Source organism: Pavona decussata, unplaced genomic scaffold (genome assembly GCF_977016875.1).
Source record: "Pavona decussata unplaced genomic scaffold, jaPavDecu1.1 SCAFFOLD_6, whole genome shotgun sequence".
NCBI lineage: Eukaryota > Metazoa > Cnidaria > Anthozoa > Scleractinia > Agariciidae > Pavona > Pavona decussata.
The window spans coordinates 2,497,501-2,524,307 of record NW_028145430.1 but is presented as its reverse complement, the minus strand read 5'-3'; the positions used below and the strand labels follow the sequence as shown (position 1 = coordinate 2,524,307).

The 26,807-nt window shown below is 39.0% G+C and overlaps 1 protein-coding gene across 3 annotated transcripts in view; it reads right to left on the bottom strand.

The window, feature by feature from the left end:
• LOC146489148 (uncharacterized) overlaps positions 1-26,807 on the bottom strand; it is a 265,653-nt gene that overhangs the window by 149,383 nt on the left and 89,463 nt on the right. For 2 of the 3 annotated variants that reach the window (XM_085106569.1, XM_085106560.1), the window contains exons 10-26: positions 21,406-21,477; positions 21,064-21,135; positions 18,751-18,822; positions 12,271-12,342; positions 11,628-11,699; positions 10,390-10,461; positions 9,785-9,856; positions 8,960-9,031; positions 8,088-8,159; positions 7,105-7,176; positions 6,254-6,325; positions 4,335-5,349; positions 3,086-3,167; positions 1,954-2,016; positions 1,210-1,281; positions 377-415; positions 93-143 (exon numbers count right to left, since the gene is read on the bottom strand). In XM_085106569.1, the coding sequence (XP_084962695.1) occupies positions 93-143; positions 377-415; positions 1,210-1,281; positions 1,954-2,016; positions 3,086-3,167; positions 4,335-5,349; positions 6,254-6,325; positions 7,105-7,176; positions 8,088-8,159; positions 8,960-9,031; positions 9,785-9,856; positions 10,390-10,461; positions 11,628-11,699; positions 12,271-12,342; positions 18,751-18,822; positions 21,064-21,135; positions 21,406-21,477 (2,114 nt within the window). The remainder of the gene's footprint in view (positions 1-92; positions 144-376; positions 416-1,209; positions 1,282-1,953; positions 2,017-3,085; positions 3,168-4,334; positions 5,350-6,253; positions 6,326-7,104; positions 7,177-8,087; positions 8,160-8,959; positions 9,032-9,784; positions 9,857-10,389; positions 10,462-11,627; positions 11,700-12,270; positions 12,343-18,750; positions 18,823-21,063; positions 21,136-21,405; positions 21,478-26,807) is intronic. The other variant, XM_085106577.1, reaches the window with a different exon arrangement.

The following is a 26,807-nucleotide window of genomic DNA, read 5'->3' as shown; positions in this document are numbered from 1 at the left end:
ACTGACAAGAAATTGGGTTTAGTTACTCAAGTCAGAGCCTCAGCGCACAACCTTACTTCTCAAAGAACGGGTGAGAAAACAAAACGCTTTACCTTCAACAACACACTCTGTTGGCTGAATCTCCTGACTGTTGGCTTCTTCATCTGCGTTAGAATATAAATAACGATCATTACTTTGACAATACACATGAATCCTCAAAATTATTAATAGATCTTTTTCTTCTCAAACGCGGTCGCTCAATGGTTCTTTAGAGTGTGTCTGTGGAAAGGTAAGGTAGTGCGAATTACCTTTTAACCGGCAATGGTAGGTCAGAAAATTGTTTGCTGCTTACGAAAAGAAACCATATGTTGTTTGTATGAGTTTAGCATACAATTACCTGAGCATGTTGGCTGTGGTTCAACATCTTCTTGTTGTTCTGCGATCATGAACAGAATGCAATTGAAAAGATTAAGCACTGATTTGTTTCCAGTCTATCCTGTCATTAAGATTGGTTTTGCAATAGGATCCTTTCGAAATATTAAAATTCAGCTTGAATGCGAGGCCTAGAGGACACAAACAACAATAATGAATGAAAATAATTATTCAATTCCCTTTGTTTTTGTCCTCTAAGCCATAAAATAAATTTGAATATAATATATCAAAAGAAGCCTATAAAAGCAGGGGCGTAGCAACCTGTACCATGTAAGTTATACGCACTTGCGTACATGGAACAGAATGTCAAAGATTGATTGATTGAAAAAAAAAAAAATAAATAAAATAAAACAAACCAAAAAAACAAAAATAAAAAAAAATCAGAAAAGCGTCAAATAATCGATATGGTGCTATCGCGATTTCCGCGACTGTTTCTGAAACAATAAAGTCTAAACATCCACTAACGGATCAGGGTTATATATCTATAGCCATTGATGACAAACGGTCCAGGCTACAACCAGCTCACTTTATTACCACATACGTTTAGGTCTATTCATTGTTACTTTTAATTAAATTTTCGTTAACTTTGTCTACGCTTTAACAAGCTTTTTGGCTTTTGACGGTCAAATGAGAAAAGGCATGTGGTATATACGGGGAAAGGAACAAAATGAGAGTAACTGATCGAGTAACTTATTAACTCATTCACACTAATTATAAGTCTCTTTCGCACTTAATTTCCCCAGCTACATAACGATTGTAAAATGCGCTTCCACGAATTTGGAGAAATCAAGGTGACACCTTCTTCGGGATGTGGCAAACCAACAGGTCCCATTTCAATGCCGTGATCGCCTTCAAATTCTTCATCGTAATCTGAAAAGCAAAATCAAATATAAATAAAACAAGGAATAAACAGTAAAATAGTTGCACTTTCCAGTAACGTTGGGTGTAACATTGTGCAATGAATTGCGTCATGGCTAGCTTGAATTACTATTGAAATTCGATTAACTCTTCAATCAGGAATTAGATTTGAGCAATGCAAGGTGGAATTCACAAACAGGCGAGTTGCTCAGGACTATGCACTCTCCTGTTTTCAACAAACGTTCCTCACTAGTTATAGTGGAGGAGAGTCGGAGGACGCGTACACAAAATTAACTTTGATTGGTGGATATATGGAGTGGCAAATAGATAATTAGAAAGAAAGATAGCAAATTTTGTTTAGTCACGGTAGTATTGTGGATGCCTCGATGAATGGATGGATGGATGGACGGTTGAAAGGTTGGATGGAAGCAAAAAAAGGAAGGAAAGACAGACTGAGGGTTGGCCGGAATGAAGTATGCCTGTACTCATGCGTATCTGTGAGTTAATGAATGGATGCTTGGGCGGAAATGATTCTCTGGCGCAGGCAAAATTCAGCAATATGGCGTCTTGAAGGGTTCTGAAAGTAGCCCGTAATAGATGGTTAATAGTAGAAATGAAATTTTTTATCGGATATACTGAAGATGAGCGCATGGAAGTGATATGAAAACGGAACTGCAAACTCACCGTCTTCCTCCTCATCCTCACTTTCTTCTTCGTCTTGTTCTTCCTCCTCCTCTTCCTCCTCTTCTGTAAACCAGAAAAAAGAAAGACAACTTAGATTAAACTAAAACAAAACTTTAATTGGTCAGATTTCTTTCGCCGGAGAAGTCCATAATTAGAATAAATGCACTTTTAGTGAAAGTAAAATTAGCCATGAAAACTCAATTTGGATATCTTGATGAATTATTTGCTTTAGCAGTCAGACCGGGCTTTAAATGCAAGGTCCAAACATTCAAAATGCAAAAAAATATATATATTTTATTACCGCAGGTTGAAAACGTTCGATTCATTTCCAATCCTTTTATCCTACAATCCATAACCAAACTGTCAGCCAGTTCCAACTGAATGGTAAAGTTGAAACGGTCGCGTTCTGAGCCTCCTAGTGCAATATTTCTGTTAGTTCCTCTCCCCTACAATAATATTTCCCCAATATAACTTTGTTTCGCGTCAAATTAAAGAAAACCAGATGGATTTTCTGACACCCTACGCGACATTGAGGGGGGACGAAAGAGTATTTCAGATTTCTTTGACTTACTCGTATTTATATTAATCAACAAAATGTAAACATATATTGACAACATTCTCTGTTACAAAATACTTCATCTTTTATCTGCGTCTAGCGTCACCAAAGGATGAGGTGAGGGGATAATATATGAAACTTCAAGTAACGTTCGATTAACTGAATAAAACTTAACGCAACTACTTCATGGAACAAAGAGAATGATAAAGCGCGTTTCATTCCTTTCTACTCTTAATATGTATATTTTCTTTAAAAAATCACTGATCTATGATATAAGACTGGGCTTGGCATTATGTGTATTGGCTGAAGCAAGGCAGTCTGTGAGTGAATTCCTTAATAGTAATTAACCAAATGAAAGGTCGTAAACAGTAATTATCGATGGAGCTGCTAGTTTTGCTATATAATGTGGTACCACCGTTTGATTATATTTTGTGAAATACATCCTTTCATGGAGGAGGAGGTCATTCGTTGTTGGAGTCCGACATATCTTTAAAATTACAATCGTTTTTCAAAAAAAAAATATTAAGGTATCAAATCGAACGAAAATCATCAATGAAAATATTTACAAAAGCCTACCTTCCTGAGCTTGGGTGAAAGTGCAAAGTCTCCGCAGGTATTTCCACAGCTGCCGCCGTTTTCGTTTCAGAGCATTTCGTACCTAAGGGAGACATTTGTACTTCTAAGAAAATAAATTCCAGGTATAGTCTGCTTCCAATAAAATCCAACAGATGAATTGTTCCAGATTGTTTTACTATAGTTTATCTAGCATGAGGCCGCAAGAACCATTATATCATTATTAAAAACTGGATTATTGGACAATGTTATTACAGTGATTTCATTGGTTTAGCGGCTATGGGATATCAGGCATTATAGTTCACCATTAAAATTTCTCTGTATATCATTGGCTTAAACTAATTAGGTGATGTGATATTGTTCATCAACGAAGAGACACTATCAGCCGTGATGGATAGTGAGCGTCCGCGAAAACACCCCGTATGTTCTTCCAATTCATTAACAAACTGGTTGTCTTTTTATCCTGTAGTTTGTTCGTTCGTCTTTTTCATTTCAACCTCTCGCCTTGGTGAGCTGTAAAGTCCAAATTTTACGGTGAATGACAAAGGCCGTAGTTTTTCTGTCTCGGGGCTATCGGTCTGACAGTTGCGCATTGGAAAATTAATGTTCTTAAAGCTAGTATATAAGCTCAAGAAGCTTCACCTTACGAGCTAATATTTGTTTTAAGAAAATCAAATTTCCGCCGGGCAACAATCAGCAGATAGTCTCAACAGAAATACTCTGTTGTTTGATTATATCATACCCGAAAAAATCGCGGCCATTAATTAGTGTGTGCTTCCTGTAAAGTGTAATCAGCAAGATCCAGCAATATTTTCTGGTGATTTTTATTAAAAATGTTACACCACTCGCGAATGTTGGATATTTTATATCAAACGCACACTCGTGGAAAACTTTCAAATTATGAATGCGATAATACACCCACCCCGTCCGAACATTTTGCCAGGTTTATCTACTAATTGACATTTATACTCCTGAGTGGCCAGAGAAAAAGTTGATTTGCTCTACATGTGAGCCACCAACCTTCCCAACAAAACGACAATTAGTTAGATCACTAAAACACAGCTAGGATAACATAAATTGGAACTAACTATGATGTAGGGTGAACTTCAAGTGTTCGGCTTCCTCTGTCGCAAGTATTTGCCATCTATATGAGTTTTTAGTTTTGATTGATTAAGGAAAACGACAAACTAAAGAAACGGTATTGCAACTCCCCAATGCAATAGAAAAATGCTAAAAAGAACTTGAACTGTACCTGAGGGGTGGAGAATGTGTAAAGCAGAGGATTGATTACTGAGTTTAATGGCAGCACAAACACAGCAATCCAGACGGTGATGTCTCCTGGAGTGGTGAATGCCGTCTCTAAAATAGACTTTAAGCCAATAACTATCACGGGGATCCAGCACAGAGCATCGGTAAGGATAATAAAGAACACACGCTTGGCCAGGGATGTTTCTCTCTTGAATTTGGCTGTTTGGGATCTGGCTCGTCTCTCTCTTGCAGTACCTTGGCGAGCCAAGCGCAAGCTTGAGCTGTAGGTTTTGATAAGAATCAGGGAATATGCAACAACAATGAAAGCGAACAGAACCAAATTCAAGACCACAAAGACACCGACAGAGTATTCCCAGCCCATAGGGAAATCGGCGGAAAGGTGCAGTGGCAAGCACATTACAGATCTGCCATAATAGTGGGTAAAGCTTTTGGGATCTTCAAAATAGCGAATGCCAAACATCGGGAAAAAGGCAATGAGAGCACCGATAGCCCAGATGATGAGGCATAATGCATGCCCCTTGTTACGGGAAAGTGACCTTCCTTTGTAAGGAAAGACAATATTTTTCACCCTGTCTGCAGAGATGAGGGCGAGTAACATGACGGACACCTCGCTGGACATGATGGATATGGCCCCCGTGACCTGACAAGGCCAACTGGAGCGCCATGCATAGTCATGTAAGTAGTAGACCCCTTTCCACAACTGATCCTTTATACCCACGGTCATGAGATACACTCCCATAAGAGAATCTGAAATAGCCAGATGCATAAGCATGTTGTTCTGCACGATGTTCTTTTCCTTCTTCTCCTTAAGTTTAAGACGCCAGTACATAACAAGCCCAGCACCGAGCAGGGACAACACTCCAACAGCCCAGATAGTCCTTCTTGGCGCTGCATTGCGAAACATGCTCTCGCAGTTTGCAAAGTTGTCATTGAAGGCATATTCACAGTCGGCGTCCTCTTTATCCAAATGACAACACATCAGGTTTGTATCGAGACTCCTGCAATCCACAAAATATAGAGGTTAACACCACATTATCGAGAAGTTCTACAAGCTGTAAACTTGGTGTTTAATTTAATACTAGAAACAACTCTTCCCCCACTTCCGCGGTTTTCTCATCCTCAAAACTAAACGACTTTTTCAAAAATGTCCATTGCGGATCCTCCGATGAGGTTCACTGAATTGCCTATGTCAGAAGAATATTTTGTGATTTTGACAGAAACATTCCAAAAATGTTTTGATTTGTCTTGGAATTGCATCGCGTGCAAGAAAGGAGTGTTTAAAATGTGAGAAATGTTACTCGGAAGCCACACAGAATGGTGATTTTCGTCTTCTCGATAATTAGACTTCCTCTTTTTTTACCACTATTCTTGAAGTTGAAAACGAAGCGTTCCCAGCTAGTTCTTTCAAGCAATTGCGGTTTGCACAATTTTCAAGTCTTCTCCCCCGTCCCTTCCCTCCCTGCGTTCAATACAACGTCACTTTTTCAGATGTCGTTGTCCAAAAAAATCTCAAACAGTATTTTAAACTAATCAACTATTGCATTGAACAATGTTTTTTACCCTGTGACAGATCATTACACTACTATTGCAGCTCACAGTGCAGATCGTTGTCATGAAAGGAATTCATGTTAACTTGTAAAATAAAAATCATGTCACGTTGAGGTTGTAACTTGTTTAGTACATGCCTGCATGTCTGTTCCAAGCTCTTAAACCATGCATGGGGATGCACAAGCGAAAAAGAAAGAAAAAGAAAAAACGCTAAAAGGGGTGTGGGAGTAGCTTTCCACTACCACTTATATTTTAGCGTGGATTTTCTCTTTGCCATTTCATCAATCTTGGAGCCTGCAACCAGCAGTGTTACATGTAGTAATTAAACTCAATGGTTATATAAAAGCATCTTACACTCTCCATAAATCTTTCATATTCTTGAAAAATCCCTCAGGAAGCTCAATCAACAAGTTATAATGCATGAACCTTTAATTGAAAAGAGAAACAAATTACTGCTAGCATATATAATATTGTCCTTGTTATTTTTTTTTTTTAACAAATACAAGTACAACAAGTTATGCATACATGGGTATAAAGATAGGAATATACAGAAATACTGTATACTAGACTATTTTGTTACAAAGTTTAGGTTTTTAAAATTTTGTACTTCTTCTTGTGTGCTTTCATGTAAATAATATATAGATTACTTCATGGAAAGTGCGCGCGTACGGTGTTTACGCACGAGCTCCGGATGGGTTTATCCAAAGGTTTGAACCTACTACCAGAACATTCAGCCACTAGTGCCAGAACATTCAGCCATCAGTAGTTGTTTATCAGAATGTTTTAAACTCGTCTAGAAATGTCCTGCGAAAAAGCCGAAATCCCGGCCAGCGAGAAATTTAGAGCCGTAGAAAAGCTAGCGCAATCGACAAAGCTATGCCAAAGCAACTACGTTCATTCGTTCATTGAAAATGTTGATGAGTTTTGACAGCCGCTTTCTGATTGGACGAAACGGATTTCTCACGTGTGGGAAAGTCCTTTCGCTGTTGCCAATGGCTGCGAGAATTTCCGAACCGGGTTTTCAACAGATCAATTCTATCCGTAAATCTCAGTATGTATGAAATAAATACATTTACTAAAGCATGTTGCATTAGAGGTAATATTCGTCAATTAAAAAAAAAGCGAAAAAAAAAGTGATCGTAGACAGACTTTCCGAGGAGACGGATTCACTTTATTATACTGTACTTAACCAGTTTTATACTTACAAAAACTTCAGGCGTGGGCAGTCTTTAAAGTGCTCCATCGAAATATTTCTTATGAAGTTGTAATGCATGTTTCTACAAGAAATAACCACCAGTCAGTAATGAATAAAACTAGCCCAATGTGCCTTAATCTTGTTAGCTCCTTTTCTACTTCGATCGGTCCAATTTAAGGTGCTTCCAATACAGAGGGTCCGAATTTACCTGATAGGTGAGAACTGAACAATTTTCAAAATCATTTGAGATCACAGGAGCGCACAAAATTAACTGATCGCTGATAAATGGCTAAGAATTTGAGTGATTACTGAGAAACAAACTTGAATTGACCTAAGACTGATTCAGTTAAGTGTCTGTCAAAACCCCAAACGTGACATTCAAATAAACGCAAAATTTTGGCAGGCATTTTCTTTAGTATTTTTGATCAGTTCTGCTACAGCTGCACATGCGTCAGTGATGCAGTTACCATGGTGATCTAGTTTGCTTTGCAATGAATCTCCCTGCTTGACCCGGTTACCACCGCCCATGCCGTTGCCAAACTGCTCTCCAATCCTCCCTCCAATTAGTCCAAAAAGGCCAAAATTAATAGGGCTTTGTTATACTGGGTTGTTCACGGTAAACTGCTATCTGAAATCTAGTAACCTAACTTAAATCCTCACAGGCAAACTCATGATCATTTCAGATCAGGAAACAGATTTACAGTTGTTTACTGGTTTTGTGGTTTCAAAAGTGTAAAAGATGTACTCCAAGGCTTTTAAAACATATCAGTTGGGATAATGCATTGCAGAAACCACGTTTAACATTGAAAAAAATTTCAAATATTGATGGTTAAAATACAGTAGAAAGAACTTTTCATACTTAGAAATAATCAACTGTTGACAATTTCTAATACTAATAGGAAACCACTGCAATTGTTGTCGACTGATTGTATGTTTTCAACAAGATGGACTACCTGAATACAAAAGAATTGAAGAATATAATTCCTTGCTTACACAGACAATAGATTCTTCAGTCCCTTAAAAATCTCTTCAGGAAAGTCTTCAATGTCGTTCTCATTCAAATAGCTTGAAAAGCAATGAAAAACAAAAGTAATATTAACTTTAGTCTCACTGCTCGTTGTACTGGCTCCTGAGAAGCAGAAGAAGCGATCAAAAAAAGTAAAGAACTGCATTCATTTCTGTGGAAATCCTCAATTATTGTTAAATCCTACAACCACAAAACGCGCATGTTTGTGTTGATGTCCACGAAACATAAAAAATTCAAACAACAACAACAAAAAAAAGACAAAACATTCAAGCCCTAAACAACAACCAGGATTCGCACATAAGCAACCACGTCCTTATGGCTCTATTTTTGTGGGTAGTGCCATGTCGTCAGGCATGTAAGAGTGAGTGAGTGATTGTGAGTCCGCAGCGCGTACACAGCACTTCCCAAATGTACGCAATATATACCTATTTTTATCACGTAATGAAACTAAATTGATTTACTTGTGTTTCAGTGCAGTTTTAATTAGGTTTGGTGGGTATTTGAATCAGTTCGAAGACAGTTTCTCTCTCTTGAAAATTTTTGGTCAGCATATTCTCTTCCCTAAATCAGAATGAGAATAACTTAAATAGTTCCAATACAATAGCCCTTTATAAAGGTGATAAAGGTGATTGATGAGCGGTTGTTTACAAGTAAACGGACTCTAATTCCGATCATTGATTGCAGTCTTGTTACAACATTTATAGTATCTAATGACCGAAATTGTTTATGATTAAGCCAATTTACGTACAGGAACAAACCGCAATAATTTATTATCAGTTTAAACGGAGGTAATTCCAAGATAAACGACGGATTATTTGTTCTATAGGGATAAACTTACAGATCGTATAACTCCACCAAACCCTGAAACTGATTTGGATGGAGCTTCTTCAACTTGTTCATATCCATCTTTCTGTGGCAATAACAGAGTAGAAAGAACTACACATTTAGTAATGCGTTTATGTAATCCTGCTTATAAATTATTATTTCATTAATTTCTTAATAGTAGCTAATAGCAACATATTCGGACTGAGCCTTCCTATGTTCCCACGATTAAAATTCTGCTTTGGTTGTTAGCAGATGAGGTTGGGCGACATGATGCACCTCGCATCGTGAATAGAAATTAAGAGCAAGGCGTGGTGGTATCTTTTGCAAAAGTAGATGCCCAGATATCAGCGATAAAGAACGTGGAGACAAAAATACATAACTGGAATGGTTGCTTAAATTTCAATACTCTAAATGGCTACTGTAAAGAACGCGAGATGATCATTTGAATCAAAGCTCTATTCCAGAGATTTTAAGAGAACACCTTTACAAGATGTGATGACAATGAAGAAAACTACATATTCCAAGCTGTAGCAAGTAAACGACCAAAGCTGACAGCAACCTGGAACTACGGTTTTAAAAATTGCAACTTCAACCTTGACGTAAATGATCCGGCGACCGCAAGTATCATGCAATGCATTTCATTTGTGTGTTACGTGGCGTCTATTAAAAATGTGGCGAGGAGAAAGGAAGGTTATTGATCAGTCAAGGGGAGGTATGATATCAAGAACAATTCTACAGTTTCTTCGCGAAAGAGAACGTCTCAACCTGGCTTTAAATATGAAAATTGAAAATATACTGTCCACATGCACAAACAAGAACCTCAGAACCTCAGACTTACAGTGCCTGAAGTTTAACCAGGCCATGGAAGGCATCTGGAGGCAAATCCTTGAGTTGATTTTTTGCTAAAAACCTACAAAGTAAATTGAAACGATGAAAGGTTAATCAAACAGTTGTAATTACTAAACAACATTTGGAATGATTAGAAATATCCTGTCTGCCGCGGCAACCTCATTTTGTTTAAACGATCACTGATTTGCGCTTGGTTCTTTTATACTAGAGACGCATGATGCGTTTTGTGATGCTCATGATGTTGTATTGCCTCTGATTATGCATCTCCTAAGCTTGTGTCATATATATGGATTGGCTCAGAAAAGATAATTCGTCCATAGGCGCTTGGCTATTTTTTGTTGTGTATCTTGCGAATAATGTAATCAGTAAATCACGACCTCCTCTAGTTTGTTGTTGTTTGCAAAGGGCGAGATTTACACTGTCCATTGTTTCAAAGCTTATAATACCTTAAGGCCAAGCCAAACTGTTCGTTTGAAATTCCAAAATACAGTGGGAGAAAATGTGAAACCGAAGGACACAATTTGACAAGCTGCGAGAGTAAAGCTAGACCTTTTACCTCGACTGGCTTTTATAACTAACCAGACTCCTACTTACAGCCTTTTAAGTTTTGTTAGGTTAGCAAAAACCCCTGACGGCAAGTGCCTCAATTCGTTATCAGACAAGTCCCTGAAACACAGAACAATTATGTTTTGTGGGACTCATGAGAAAATACAAGGAAAATTGCCAAGGTAACAAACTGCCAACGGCTCATTAAAAAGAAATAATAATAAATAAAAAAATAAATGGGAAGTAACTAGTCCTAACAATAACTCTGTCGAGTTGAAGAATGCTAATATTAAGTGTATTATCGTTTGTCTCACAATGTAGTCACTTTAAGATGCATATTAAGACGTTTCGACTGCTTGCTCCGGCGAGATACCAGGTGTACAAGTGAGAGTTGATCTCGATCAATGCCGAGTCGTATTAATTGGAACGAGGTAACGTTTATTGATCGAGACTCTCATTGGTACTCTCGTAGGGTCAAAGAAGCTACCCACATAAGGCTTCACCCCAATGACATCAACAGGCTAGGGACAGCGGAATTGAAATTCCCGAAGCGTGGATGCCCACGGTCAAGAAACACGACAGGAGAATGGTACAACAGCTGACCGCCGAGGAAACAACTTCTCGCAGGAGCAATGGGAATCGAAATGCACCAATCACAGCCAACCATCGTCATCAAACAATCATTTTTTTTTTCTGAAAGTTATAAATGTGATTTCGTCAGTGACGTTTTCAGGAGTAACTCCCTGGTTGCACCAGCTTGCTAAATTGCTATAGTTCAGTGGTTTGTCGTACGATGTCATCAACTTATTTCAAACACAGAACAAGATCAATAATCGATGAAGTCATTACACATCACTTATGTCTTAAGGCTGAGCTACCACAGATTCGGCAATACCGTCATGCATCAGTTCAAAGTAGCTCATAAATCCATGTCATAACTCGGAATGACGTCCTAGCCTCAGTTTGGAACTTGAGACAGTAGTCAAGGTGAAAGCGTAAAGGTATCAAAGTGAGCTTAAAACAGTTTTGTTTTCTGAGTTCGTTACATCAAGTGATAGCTGTGTTCTTGAGCGAAATTAAAGCTACCTTTGAATACCGCGCCAAAAGGCGTTTATAATATAGTTCTCCACTGAAATTTTAAAGTAGACTGAGAAATTTGTTTGTTTCTTTTAGAACAGTCGCCAGGAGAAGCTGACGTATAGGATATATAAGATCCACTTGATTATATTACGGCCAATTCGGCTGGGACACAAAGCCCCTATCATCATTTCAATCACGGTACTTACAGCTCAGTTAAGTTGACTAAGTCCGCGAATTGATTTGAAGCCAACCTAGTTATTTCGTTTTCATGTAACCATCTGTGATTTTAAACAGAAACAAGTGCAGTAATATTGATTAATAGAAATTAGGGATGTTAAGGCCTATAGGTTGGTGAACAGGATGAGCCTAACCTCGCCCCTGTCATATAATGTGACATTTCTTCGTTTACTACAGAGCTATCAAGTTTCATCGTCAAAGCTTTCATTAAATGAAATTTCGCAATTAAGGGTATGCCTCATTGGAAGAGGTTGGACAAGGACATCAGGACGCCGTATATCAAAGCGCATTGAAAACAGGAAGTGGCGATCGTTTTAAATAGTTCTAGCATTTTTCATTGATCCTCTCTTTTGAAACTTTCAAAACCACACATGCAGGAGCTGGATGGACGAGAAATTCGTCCCATGATCTCTGGATAATGTTTCTTGGTCAATTGATGAAATTTCCTCGTGATCAGACTTGTACATAGTACGTAGCCACACACACATTCATCAGGGGTCTCCACTTAATAATTTAAACTGATACAAATTTTATAGTTAACTTAGAAAAGAGAATACCACCCTCTGTGAGTTTTTTTTTTATTGTAAAAGAACCAAGAGGCACCACACTTACAGCTCTTCCAAGTTTTTCAAACCACGAAACAAACTTTCGTTCAAGCGAAACAGTTTGTTGTTGTTCAAGCGCCTGCGACAATAACAAGACACATCATCCATAATATGCAATGCATCATGGTAGAGTTTTTAATTTAAATTTTAAATAGATAAGTTTGCAGTAGAAATGGTCAATTAATTGTCATAAAACAACTTTTGCTGTTTTGATTAAGTTTAAAATGTTGAGTCCATAAACCAAAAATAGAATAACCTCTTATTAAACGAGCGCGAGGGCCGTGCTGGGGAATATGGGTCTGAGGTGCGTACAAAAACGACCGAGGGCCAATATTCCCCAGCACGGCTCAAGCAAGCTGGGTCAGTAGATAGTTTATTATATGGCATCATGTCTTTGGCCGAACGGACACTTCCGGTTGTTTAAAAACAAGTCAACTTCCGGGGTGATGTCAAAGATGTAAGGGATTTTTCCCGCTTTTAATGACGCAAATATCACAAAAACGAAAAGAACGATTTTAAAACGAGAGTTCTAAAAACATTTGTAAGTTTTATTTTATACTTAAAAGATCAAGCATCGGCCGACTTAACAAAAGGGAAAAAATCACAAAACAGGAAATTAGTGGAGTTTGAAAATAAAAAGTTTACAAGGAAGAAATATTGACTTTCTTGTGAGAAGAAAGGTGGACAGCCAATCATCGTCGTCTCTTTCAATAACCAGTCGACGCTTTTTCGCGGTCTGTACAAATCTCACATTTCCATGAAAGATCTGGAAAGTGTAGCCACTGATGGAGCTAATGTTAGCTCCTGCAAAGACCGGAGCGGCGTAGTAGATCCACGCTAGACTTCAGCCGTGCTGGTTAATGCGTTTTCACTGGAAGAACACGAGACCATTTGAAGGTCTTGAACACTTGAAACCGTCGATTCTTCACCACTGGAACGGGCCCTGCTGAGTGTTAATGACATTCTTCTTTGATGAGTGGAGTTTCTTGACTTGAACGACTGTGGACTTTCCGTGTTTTTGTGGCCACTGAGCTGGGCAACAAAGTTCTCGGGAATATCAGCATCGAGCAGCCTGGAGATACACATTTTACGCACAGAACTATTGGTAATTTGTTTCCCCTCTCTTTGATGACCGGCTTTTTGGGCTGCTGTGGACAAGAATTTCCCGATTTCATTCCGAGAGGCGACTTCTTGTACGGTAACCAAACATTATCTTGCAAGATTTTTTTATGCCGTACTGCTAAGTAAAATGGGTACTTGGGTTAGTTCATCTCTACTGGTCTGTAGCTTTTGAACGTTTTGTAGAACTTCACTGGACATCGTTCTGCCTTGGTAGCGTAAACCTGGGCTTGAAGAGCCCTTCGGTGACCTTGACTACGACGAGTCTTCGTGCCTCGTTCCGCAAGCCAAACAAGCATTTCTCCGCCATCTTTATCTTCTTGGAGCTGCACATCTCCCCCGCGCAGCTTTCGGCTTTCGTTTCTCGCCCGAAAACCGAAGTGAAGAGGCAAGAGCCACCAAACTGTTCGCTGCAGCAAAACCGGATTTGAAATTCAAATTCAATCCTCCTGTCTCAAAGAGAGCATCTTCTTTAGAGCCTTCGAGTGGTGGCAGCTTGTGGTTTGTTACCTTTACCGTGTTCATGAACAAGCGACTTACGTTTCGCAAAGAGAACTTTTCTCGATTTTTTAAGTCCTTGTCCTTCAATGTGTTAACTGAAGAACATTTCTCACTTAATTATCTTTGGATACTTCGTTGGAAACCAGATATGGTATTTGGTTCGTATTCGCCCCATGTAATGGAATCCAGAAAGGTCTTGGATTCCGGATTCCGCATCGTGGATTTTGGATTACAATGACTGGTTTCCGGTTCAGGTTCAGGTTCAGGTTAATTTTTTCACACTATTTACATAAAATTAACAAAGAAAGAAAACTATAGTTACTACAGATGATTAAAAGATAAAATAATTACAGTACAGATTAAAAATGTGTTTGGTGGTCAAAGTAGCAAAGGCTTTTCAGTTCACCACCACCTACTTTTAAGTAAACAAGTCCTCCAAATCAATCCGGATTCCATATCTATGAATTCCAGTTTCCATATTTCAGTTGGAATTCGGATTCCAAAAGTTTTAACCCGGCTATAATGGTGTTGACAGGCCTGCGTGATTCTCATGTGCGTGTTTTTGGCTAAGTAAAAGTTTTGCCTTCATGGGCATATCTTTTAGAGAACATCCTTTTCTCTATAAAATGAATGGTGCCCCCTTCAAATTTTATTTTAGCGCTGGATTTTTTTCCTATTAACCATTTATGATTTGGAGGATTTGACAGTGTTGACAGTTCTGACGTAGGTTAAAAAAGGTCTTGAACCCTCTCCTCCGCAAAGGCTCCTTCATAAAAATAGGAATGAGAAGTCGGGAATGGGGAAAAAAGGAGTCACTTCACTCTCTCCAGTCCCTTTAGGCCTTTTGCTTACGAATGTCGCATGCTATTTCTAGAGGGCGCACTGCTCGCGTGAAAAAAGTAACACACAACTCTCGTCATTCAACAATGCCTATACCTACGATTGTCGTATAATTTTAAAACATGTTTTAAAATCCGACGACATTTTTTGTGACGCATACGACAGTCGTAAGCGAGTTTGTAGGTTTGATTTACACGAAACAATTCGAGTCGTGGGGCTGTCGTAAGCTTGCCACATAATAATGTTAATTATTGACTCGACTCCATTTGTTTCTTAATCCTTATAGTCTTTAACCAGGCTTCATAGAGTAGGATATAGCACATGATAGATCACAAAAAGCCCATGCTACTGGTGTACGACTCAAGGTACAATAGCGCAGCGAATTATAAGGGTATAGGAATTAAACGAAAAAAGGAAAAGATACAAAAAAGTTATACCTTGCCTTACTGGTTCTTTTTCTGTGAAAGCTGCAGGGTGATTCGAACGAATTTAATTTCAAACTTTGCCCAAACCAGAGTACCTTTCCTTTCCCCTAACAAGGTCTTGCTTGTTTCATTTGTTTGTATAACAGGGTGAACACGTCTTCTGTGAAAAGTTCAGGTTGTCCCATACACACAAACAGAGTCCTTGTAGTCCACCGGATTGTTGGAAGTATATTTGTGCTTTGGTATTTCACACAAATACAATCCAGTGGCACATTATTGAGTCTACTAGATTACGGAAGTCTAGTTGTGTTTTGGGGATACGATAACTTATCGACAGTTGGCCATTGACTGGATTCGCGTGGATCGCGTGGTCTTGAGTGCACTGGAAGATAGTCTATTAGACTCGTTTTTGGTCTATTCGTGAGAGACTGAGACAAAAGCCCACTCCCTGTAAGTCGCTAGGGAGAGTAGAAATGTTCATTGGAGCAGCGTGGATCGCGTGGTCACGAGTTGATAAAAAAACGAGGCATACTCAAACTGGTATGAGATATATTCTGGTGTAAGATTCAAGTATACAGGACGTGCGTGCTGAGCACACTTTTGCATGGAAGCAAGTCTTGGGCTCCACACTTACGTCATGAGCACAAATTCAACATCTTCCACCTGCGCAACCTCAGACGTATTTTGAACATCGCCTTGCAAGACGTTCCCAACACTGAGGTTCTTGAGAGAGCAAATCTGCCAAGCATGTACTCTCTATTAAAACAGCGACGCCTGCAATGGCCGGGGCATGTTTGTAGAATGAAGGAATGCAAATCCCAAAGGACATTCTGTATGGCGAACTGGCAGAAGGAAAACGCCCCGGTGGCAGACCGCAACTGGGATTCAAAGACATCTGTAAACGCGACCTGAAATCCATGAACATCGATACAAACTCTTGGGAAACTGTTGTCAAAGACAGATCAGCCAAGAGGGAAGCGGTGAAAGATGGCCTTGATACTTTTGAGGAAACACTGACATCCAACAAAGAAGAGAAAACAAGGAGAAGAAAGATGAAACAGTAGAAGGGGCATAAAGACTCTACCTTCATCTGCCCCACCTGTGGAAAGGACTGTCATTCAAGAATTGGCCTTTCCAGCCGCAGCAATAGATACTTCCGGCGCGCAATTCCATGGTCTGACAAGACAGATGGATACCAATGATTCACTGCCTTCTAGTTAAGTAATTTCGACTAGACTTCATCCGACTGTACTTATTGACGACTGGACTCAGGAAAGGTTATCTGTGAACACCTTTATTTGATCTTGTTAATGACTCACAATCTTCCATGACCGGAGTTTCCTTATTTAAATCGTTCAAAAAAGTGCAGGCCATTTGGTACTACTCACGAGAAAATAACGCTCTTCAAGGAAAGCGTGTTCGCCCCCAAGTTAAGGATTCCTCTCGCGGCAAGTTAAGTTTCCATTTAAGATATGCCAGTTTAAACTCAGAACAAGGGGATTTACCACAAAAAACTGAAACATTTTTTTTCATCTGATATCCTAATTTGTCAGCTCCTCTCCTCTCTACATATCAGAGAGAGCTTAGAATCTCTCTGAAACGGCGTTAAAGACGACACGGATACACAGGAATTGAACCAAGGATACAAGGTAAGGCATATTGTATTGAATTATCTTTATTTCTAAAGCCTGAAGTTTTGGTAAGTCAAATACCCATAAAACCGAGCACAGTGAGGGGGAAGGGGCGTATGGATTTCACCGTTTATGAATGCTGCCCGCGACAACTACCGGGACCTCAAAAGGAGACAAATTTTGACGTACTATGTATCCTCCAAGTCTCATTGTCATAGCTTTTATACTTGCGAAGTTACGGGGAATTCCAGATATTTAACATGGCAGATGCAAGATAGCCAGCATTTGACAATCACGATGTCATTGCGTCATATAATGTCATCACTTTTTGTTGTGGACCTCAAAGGAATCATCTTTGGATGTACGGTCGAACCTCCACTAACGGCAACCTCTCCACAACGGCCCCTTTTTTTTTTGTCCCGGCGGACAGTCCATACATTACCTCTTGTCTAAACCTCTCTACAACGGCAACGGCCACTAAAGTGCGTCCCCAACATTACGTTTCTGTATCCATTTTAATGATATACGTATTTTGATTGTGTTCCATTTATATGCTGCAGTAAGCATAAATTGTCTACAATAATACAGCGAATGTTGCGAACCTTGCTCATTTCGTCTTGTTAACATTTTGATTCGAAACATGATTTACGTTTTATTGTGTTTTTTATCTGTATTATTATTTAAGATTGGATTGCCATTATAGGCTACGCTAAGCATGAACTTGGCACAATAAACATGTTGTACTTCCCAAAAAAGGTGTCATATTACACCCCTACCCCCCCATAACGGCCACCTCTCTACAACGGCCACTTTCTTCAGTCCCCAAGGTGGCCGTTGTGGAGAGGTTCAACTGTACTATCTATCCTCCAAGTCTCACTGTCAAAGCTTTTTTACTTGCGAAGTTATGCAGGTGGGGGGAGGGGGGGGGGGGGGGGGATTTTGAAAAAGCCTGGTCTGGATGGGGTTTAAGAGCTTGGATTTTCTCATCGAATGGAGCTAAGCTCTCCATGCGTGAGGGGGAGGGAGGGGAGGGGGCTACGTTCATCGCTTAGAATGCTACGACACATCTGGATTTTTATGCGCTGCCCGCAGAAAAAAAATTGAAAGTTAATTAGCACCCGGGAGGTGACAGCCATGGACAGCTGTTTCGGCCAATAGCGGCATCATCAGTATGGCATAGCTGTCTGGCACCGAACGACCCAAAAGCCTTGTATAAGACACCCTCTTTAACCCAAATAGCTGTCAGTAGCTGCCACTCTTCCTAACTAAAAAGGAGCCCGTTTTGGACTATGGTCCTGCTAAATTTCTTGTACAATCATTTATTTTTGGTTTCTTACTTATATTGATGGAGACATTTTTAACATAGACACCATAAATTGTTGAAAACATATATGAAAGAACTGTCTTCAGTTTTTGTGTGCTCACTGAACCAATTGCAAAATGCACAAGAAACAACCAGGACAACATGAAGAAGCAATGAAGACCTTTTACCCTCGCATTTAATTATGCAGTTAACGTGGTAAATACCATCTGTTTGTGCTCAACAAAAAACCCTTGAGGGTATAATACTAGTCGTGTAAAATAAGCAAATGCAAGCAGAAACACAGGTACACGAAGACGTAAACATGGCAACCACATCTGCTAACACAAGGGCGAGAAAATGGAACTGCGCTTTGCCTTTTGTGTTGGCAATGCAGACGTAAGATCCGGTTAAATCACAAGACCGCGTATTGTCTTGTTGTCTTGCTTCAAAAGCGTATTGCATACTTTTTCTTTGCGCTTGGAAGATTTGATATCCTTTTGTTCTTTGTATTTATCTGAATGTTCCTTAGGTTACCGCTGTTAGCAATAAAATAATCATTTACAATTATTTACTGGCTCCAATCAGACACTCCTTGTCATTCTGATTGAGACTGGTCCCAATTAAACCAGACTTTTGGTTCATGATCACCGGAATATGCTTTTACTTACAGCTTAAGCAAACCCTTGTTGCGCTGGAAAATTTCAAGAGGCAAGTTCTTTAACTGGTTATAGGACAAGAACCTACGAAAATTGTGAAGAATGAATTAATTCATACTTTTACTTGTCCCCTGGTGCCAAGGTGGCGCATAGGGATTAATTCATACGCCTAATTGTTATTAGAGAGATTAAGGATCGCGTTTACGGCAAATTCGCGCTTATAATTTCTTAAGAAAAAAAAATAAGTACATAAATGAGAATAGTGCAAAATAATTCTGACCTTTGATGCTAATGCAAAACTACTCAATTTTACAGAGAAACTGAAATAGCGAGTGGCAAATATAGAGTAAACATGGTCACGTGGTCATTTCTTCCGTTTGCCGTTTGCCGTAAACGTCATTCTTAACCTCTCTATTGTGAGATACATAAACACAGGATTAGTTCAGAGACAACTAGCAACGCCTGTTAATGCTATGGTAGTTTAGATCGACACCAACGCTACCGGGTACTCATGCAAGCTGTAGTTGGAGAAAATGTTATGTTTATAGACGCTGTGATTGGCTATCCAAGCAGTATCTAATGCTCGGGTTTTGAAACCGAGCTATGGCGATATTCTGGCTCAAAAAGGAAATCACATTTGTCGTGTTTGAATGTTACCAGGGGATGGAGAATACTAGCTGTTTTTGTCAACCAACTCAGCAATGCTATAATTAAATAATTTTCTATACAAGGACGACTGTTTAAAATACTTTTGGAGTCTGTCAACGGAAGATGGAGAATTTTACTTGAAAGGATGGGTACGAATGATTACCAGCCTATTTAACAAACGTGAGTTTTACGTGGTGATTTTTGCATAGGTTTCGCCAAGACAACAGGAAAAGAGTTCGATGACCACGCTAAGGTATCGCAATCAACATACAAAACTAATTTGCAGTTGAGACGCAGTTGTCTGGCAGCCCAAGCCATTCGCCAATCCGCTATAGAAAAGGTAAACACGCCACCACGAGGTACACATGATGTTTTGTTTGTACTGACTGTTTACGTTAGGAATTTCAACTCAATAATCTTTTTATTTGAATAGAAAGTAATAATAGAAAGGTATTAATTTAGAATCAGGAGCACTAACATTTCATTTTCTTGGGAATAAAAAAATTGAATTAATTGAGAATATCTGGAAAAATGTAAATGCTTGGTTAGAACTTAAGACTAAAAAAACTTTTCAATCAGGATGTCAAGTGTCTATATACAGATTATCCAATTCCATTATTCAACATAAACAAGGCAGGACATCAATACAAATCAATGACTATTACAAACTCAGCCAATCTATATTGACACATGGTCATTGCTGATTTCAGTGACGACATGTAAGAAGAACTCTTGATCCCGCCTTTTCAAATCTTCGCGGAGTTTTATTTGTTCCAGATCTAATTTCAGTACTGATCTTTTTTGACAGGCTTGTATTGCAAATATTCACAATTGTTCGATGTTGTCAGATGCAAGAAAGGTTTGGATGAGTGTCTTTGTTATACTGGCTCAGTCTCGGTGTGACCTGCTTTTACAGGCTGGTTGTCAATTGGCGCTAACCCCGCGACCACTCAGACGGTTTGTATTGACGAGCTCTGTTGTCAGTAATGCTACAAGGTGGAACAATTATCACTATAGACGAGACCATGGCACGTGACGCAAAGTTTTGTAAGTACAAAGTTTTGATAAGTTACAGACTTCCCAAACTCGGGTGGTACAGTATCTATTGCATCTTTTCCCGATAATAGAGATTCCACTTGTAATCTTTTATTTTAGTTTAGCCCTTAAAGCTGAACGGTTAAACTGTGGAAAGAATATTTGCAATTTTATGTTGTGACTCAGCAAATTTGTTATGGGAAATGAAATCAAAGAGGTAGATTGACAACGAGACACGTCAAGAAGTTAGTTACTTTTTAAACTGAGTAAACTCTTTGCAACTTTAATATGGAGAAGTGAGGAGAAACGCGCCCAGCAAAACTGCGATGGTCTCGTATTGACTTATTCTTTGAACACCTGTTCAAATATATGAATATCTCTTCACCTTTATGTGTATATTAAGAAACCACAGACGGGCCAGCTCCCAGTTGGCTTGATAGCTCAGTTGAGAGTACTGGCATGACCGAGGTCATAGATTTGAATCCCATCCAAGCTTGAGTTTTTCCCAAGCATTCTTTCGCAGCTGCTTAAGCTGCGTACATAACTATGATGGTCTCTCATTTATTAGTTCTGTCATCTGTAGTTCAAATGCATGAATTTCATATATTTCACTGTCACCACCGAAGGAAAATGTATACTTACAGGTAATTTAACTTTGTGTTTCGATAAGTGATCCTTGGAGGCAACTCCTGTAACTGGTTGTCAAACAACTCCCTAACAACGAAAAATTAACAAGAATTTTGTCATAACTTTTCAGACGCTGGAAAAGAGAATCACACTATCAAACCACGGGTGTTTTTTTCTTATAGCATCTGTACACATATTGTTCACGAGGGCGAGCTGCTGCATATTTCTGATACTAATCTGACTCAAATACCGTATTTAAAGAATGTTTCAAAATGTGTCGGAGCCCAATAGAGAATCATTAGATTAACATTCATTTCGTTTGAATTTTCATTATGGCTTATAAATAATCCTACTTACAGTTGTATTAATTCAGTATTGTTTTGAAAAACGTCTTCAGGCAAGACCCGCAACTGGTTACCGCCCATCCACCTAGCAAGAAATATTGACAACGAATCATTAACATATAACTACAAGATAAAGTCATCAATTCATATACGTATGGTAATAAAATATTTTGATGTTAAATGGCGAGATTAGACAGCAAGAGAAATGAGACTAATGTGCGTTAACTTCTGACAAAGTTGCTAAATCCAGTGGTGCAAACTGTTGAAGATTTATTTCATTTGAAAAGGTTGGGCCCGATCAATTTTTGTTCTTTTACGAAATTGTAGGTGGCAACTGTTCACGTTCATCAGTACATGATAACGTTAATAAGTTGCTGCTCTCCATTTACTCTTGAGTTAAGACTCTTCAAACACAAGCATTTGTAGGAGTGTATTAGGTTTTGATTTTAATTTTCTTTTTTGTTCAATTTCCTTTGGCGAAATCTTCTGAAATTTTCACAGCGGATAGAAAAGGCAGATTCTTTGCCTTTTTGGGCAAATTTGTGGTTTTTCCACTGGGTAAAAAGTTGTCTTATAAACGTTTGCCAAAATTGAGCCCTAATTAGAGCAAGTAATTTAAAACCTCTGTGCCAGCTTTTAGGAAATTTTAACAAAGGAAACGCAAAATCACTTTGTTGAACCAAATATCGTGGGTGTTTGAACAGGTCGTTCAGCATTGTTGAAAGTGTAAAAAATGTCGAAAGCTTGTTGAACATGATCCAACATGATCCAACATCCGTTCAACTTTTGTTGAACTAAAGTTGGTCAAATGTTGAAACCGTTTAAATTGGCCTGAAAACTATTACAGAATTTTTTTTTCTTTGAAATACTTTTCTGTTTCTAACTCAAGGGTTCATTCTTAGCTTCGGAATAGTCTAAAAACTGTACATTGAAATTGTTCGTACAGTTGTCCCTAGGCTGATCCGCTACTGTTTCTATAAGATAACTTACTTCCAAGTCGCCAGTTTACCTTATACTGGTGGAAGGGGCATGTAGGAAGGGGTGCATAAAATAACCATGCCCACTTTGAACATTTATAATATATTTAACAAATAGATTCCATTTTGCCATGGGCCTGTACTCTAATAACACACAACCTTTATTCAAAAAAATTCTAATCCTGCAAGGGGGTGAGCTCACGCAAGACGTCTAACTAAATTAACTAAAAGTTAAAAATGATAGCCTTAATAAAATCACCTACAAAAAATAAAAAGGATAAAAATATCATAGCATCAATCATTGTACAAAATCAAAATCCATCATTGACTAAAATACTCACACAGATGACGTCAACACGTGCTAAGAACAAAGAATAGACCTTATTGCTAACTGCCCATTACAATTCTCAGGAGAATCGATGTTTTGTCTTTTTGAAGTAACGAATGCATGCCAGAATGAATTTGAGCAATTCTATAAGAGATCGGCTAGACTACTCCCAAGAGTAGTCTAGCCGATCAGTCGGCGAGTATGCTACTCACCGACTGATGTTCTTACCACGTTTTGACGTGCTCTGTGCATTATCAGAGTACAGACCCTAGACCCATGGCAAAACGGAATTTATTTGTATTAAACAATAACACGTTTAACCACATTTAGTGAGTTGGCATCACGTTGACTGAACCGAGTCAAAAATTTTCAAGCAAACGTTTAGACTACTACACAGACGAGGCCCTGTTTGGGGTTTTAGGAATAAGGAACAACTGGCAAAATAATTTCAGGGATAAGGGATAAATGAAGTTACTGTAGTTTTAAGGATGATTGATAATTATAGTTTGATAATTAGTTTGACTTGCTCGTTTATCATGTAAAAAACAAAGGTAAATGCTTTGTTAATTGTGGATGTGCATTTAGCTTCCACAAGCTAGTTTACAGGTACTTCACTCAAATAATATAAATTAAATAATCGAAATTAAAAATAACAGGTTAAAATTTCAACTGGAATAATTTACTCATCATGTTTTCACTTTTCTTGATGACTTACACCGCCCGTGTTTACTCCAGATCGGTTATCGGTCGTCATTCGTCCATTACAAACACAACCATTATGTTCCCAGGGCTCTCTCAATTCACCCCTGCTGTCCTGGGGGACCTCAGGTGGCCACATTTAAGATTTTAAGATATTTTCAACATTCCCATTTTTGACATTTGCGTTAATATGCAATAAACCTTTCCTACAGCTTTTTTGTTTTAACTTGTAAGAACGTTTATGTTGATCTAAAGTTTAAATGGCAGGATTTTGAATTTAGGGTCGCACGGGTAGCTTTTAAGTAAAACGTTTTCAAAGAATTAGAGCCCAGTCCTCGGACGGCCACTCGGCTACTTGTTTTGAGCCGCTTCTAGCAAAAGCACGGTAAAATGACAAACAACCATTGTCTTGTAGGATGGTTTTGACTTTGCATTTGTCGTTTATTCCCTTACAATGAGCACCGGTGATCATATTATTGAAAACATCTGGTGACCCCCATTAACTATAGTAATGGATTATTCTCTGACTATACTTGTGTTGGTCTTTCATAGATAAACTGATGAAACTTCTGTGCTCCATAGACAATTACGAGGGTTTCCTATTCGATCTGTGCATACCGCTCTTGCGCTGGAGTGAGGGCCCTTGATAAAAAGCTAGGAGTTTTCCATGTTGCAAAAGGGCTGCACCCAACCCTTTGAAACTAGCATAAACTGATAGGGTGAATAGCTGGCTTGAATCATAGTATCCAAGTAACAATGTGGACGAGGCCATCCGCTTGAGTCTCTGAAAGCTTAATTCTTGCTATTGGTCCCAGTGCCGGGAAATGTTCTTCCCTAGTCATTCTCTTAGTGGTCCTCTTACTGTAGCCATGTTGAGCATTAACTTTCCAAGACACCAAATGATAAATTCCTTAGTTTTTTTCGGGCGGGAGGAGGAGGGGATGGGGGGTGGGGGGGGGGGGGGGTTGGGGTGGTCATATCTTGCACTGCCCGTATCTTAGGAGGATCTTGTTTTAAGCTATGTTTAGAATACTTAGGATATGGCCTACGTTGGGGACTTCCCTTGCCTCATTCGGCATGTTTTGGCGTTGAACTTAAGATTGACTTCTCGTGCTTGGAACACTTGCTTTAGCCTAGGTTCATGCTCATCATTTTTCCCCATATTAAAAGGTCATCCAATATCACTTTTATGCCCTCCACATCTGCAAACTGGTCAGGCAACATTTCTAGAACACTTCAGGAGCAGACTTTATTCCAAACGGCAACCTCGAAAAGCGATATCTTCTAAACGGTTTTGATGAAAGTGCTTAACTTTGGGCTTCCTCGTCTAACTTTTTCACCTTCCAGTACCCTAATGTGACATCTAGGACTGAAAATACTTTGGCATGAGGCATGCAAGCAACAACTTCTTCTATTGTTGTCAGGAAGTACTCTCTTCTACTGGCTTCATTCAAATCTCGGGGGTGTATGCAAAATTAATACGGATGTTGTTAGGTTTCACTACACCTACCATACTGTTTACCCAGTCAGTAGGTTCTGTCTGCCTGACAATTACGCCTGCTTTCTCCATAAGGTCAAGTTCGTCTTTGATCTTTTCTTTGAGGAACACTGGTACATGGTACTCCTTGGAGGATGAACTACGGGAGGAACGCTTAGAGTATCTTTGATTGTGTGTTCTCCGGAGGACACCCAAAACCATGAAATAAATCTGGGTGTTCATCAAGGGTGCTTTGGTCTAAGTCAGTGGGCGCTCTGGAATGTCATGTTGCTGAATTGAATATATTCTAGCAAGTAGACGCATTTCTTTGCAGGTTGGGGCACTGAGTACTGAAGGTGCTTTAATCTCAACCACGTGGCATTTCAAATGGAAAACTTTACCTTTTTTTTCACAAGGCAATGACACTGATAGTTTTGCTTTAATTCTTTAATACCTCATACTACTCTTCCATATCTACTACAGTCAAACCTGTATATAACGGCCCTGTATTGAGCGGCCACCCTCTATTAAGCGGCCAGTTTTCAAAGTCCCGATTGTTCGCTCATACAAACACTGTATATGTTACCTGAATTAGGCGGCCACCTCTATTAAGCGGCCGCGGCCACCCTGTAGCAGTCCTATGTTTGTCTTTCTTTGTTATTTTTATCTGTATTAAGCGGCCACCCTTGAATGGAGACTAAGCCGTATGTTATTTTATGCGGTATTTTATTGTGTTTAAAATGCGATTTAGCATCACTATAAAGAAATAACGTGTACAAAGCAACTGTAAGCTGTTACTCGGCCTTTTAATATCATTAACGCTTTTCAGATGTCCGCAATGTGCTGAAGTACAGTACCATAACACGAACGCTAAAAACTAAATGTTTGTTTTGAATATACCTCACTCTTTAGCAAGAAATTCCTCTTTAATTAGCTTGTTCTTCAGCCATGTGACATTAAACATTGAGCGTAACAACTATGAAATGACGGAATGAGATATTTTGTTGTGAACTGTAAGTCATAGAAATACAGCACTGTATACTGTAGAAGAGTAGAGGACAATTTTTACACAATGTTATGTTTATTATACCGTAAGTTACAAGTTGGCACTGAACTTTGTTTAAAGTATTGATCTCTTGAAAGAGTGTTGATTTTCCTATTGTTTCCTTGCGTGAAGTGTTTTTGTATGATACGCCATTAAAATTGACATTAGACAACGCCCAGTGAGTATTTTTAGTGATCCTGTATCAAGCGGCCACCTGTATTTCAAGTCCCAAGGGTAACCGTTATATACAGGTTCCACTGTATATTAACTGAAGTGATGCAGCCAACAAAAAAGCTCTTCAGTGTATTCCTTTCCTAGCTCTGGCAAAATGGTTCACCTTTTGGCACTAAGCACATCTTTTTCCTTGTACAGGGCGTTTTCCTTTGTCATGTTGATAACCACATCTACTAAAATCTTTGCTCATGAATTTCTCTCAGCCAGACTTTGTTTGTCGGTGGCTTTTTTGTTTCTTCTGATTTACACTGTTAATGCTAGAATTCTCAGTTTTCGTGGTTTTCAATTGTGCTTTTGACATCTCTTCAGCTGTAGCAGTGTCAATTGCCTTTTCTAGAGTAAGTTCTGAACCTTTCTGAATAAGCGTTTCTCTTGTTTTGGTAGCATGAAACCCAACAACCATTGTCTCGAACCATTTCATCAGGTTTTGCATAGCCACAATCTTTAACTAGCAACTTCAAATTAGTGAGAAATTGTTGAAATGACTCACCCTCTTGTTGAACCTTCTGGTGGAATTTGTACCTTGCAAGCACTTTGATTTGGGCTTCACATACGCTTCGTACTTTATTTAATACGTGTCGAGTTTCTTCTCTTCTTCAGTCAGTTCTGACGTATTGTATACGTCACGACATTTGACTTCAATCCAAATCATCAG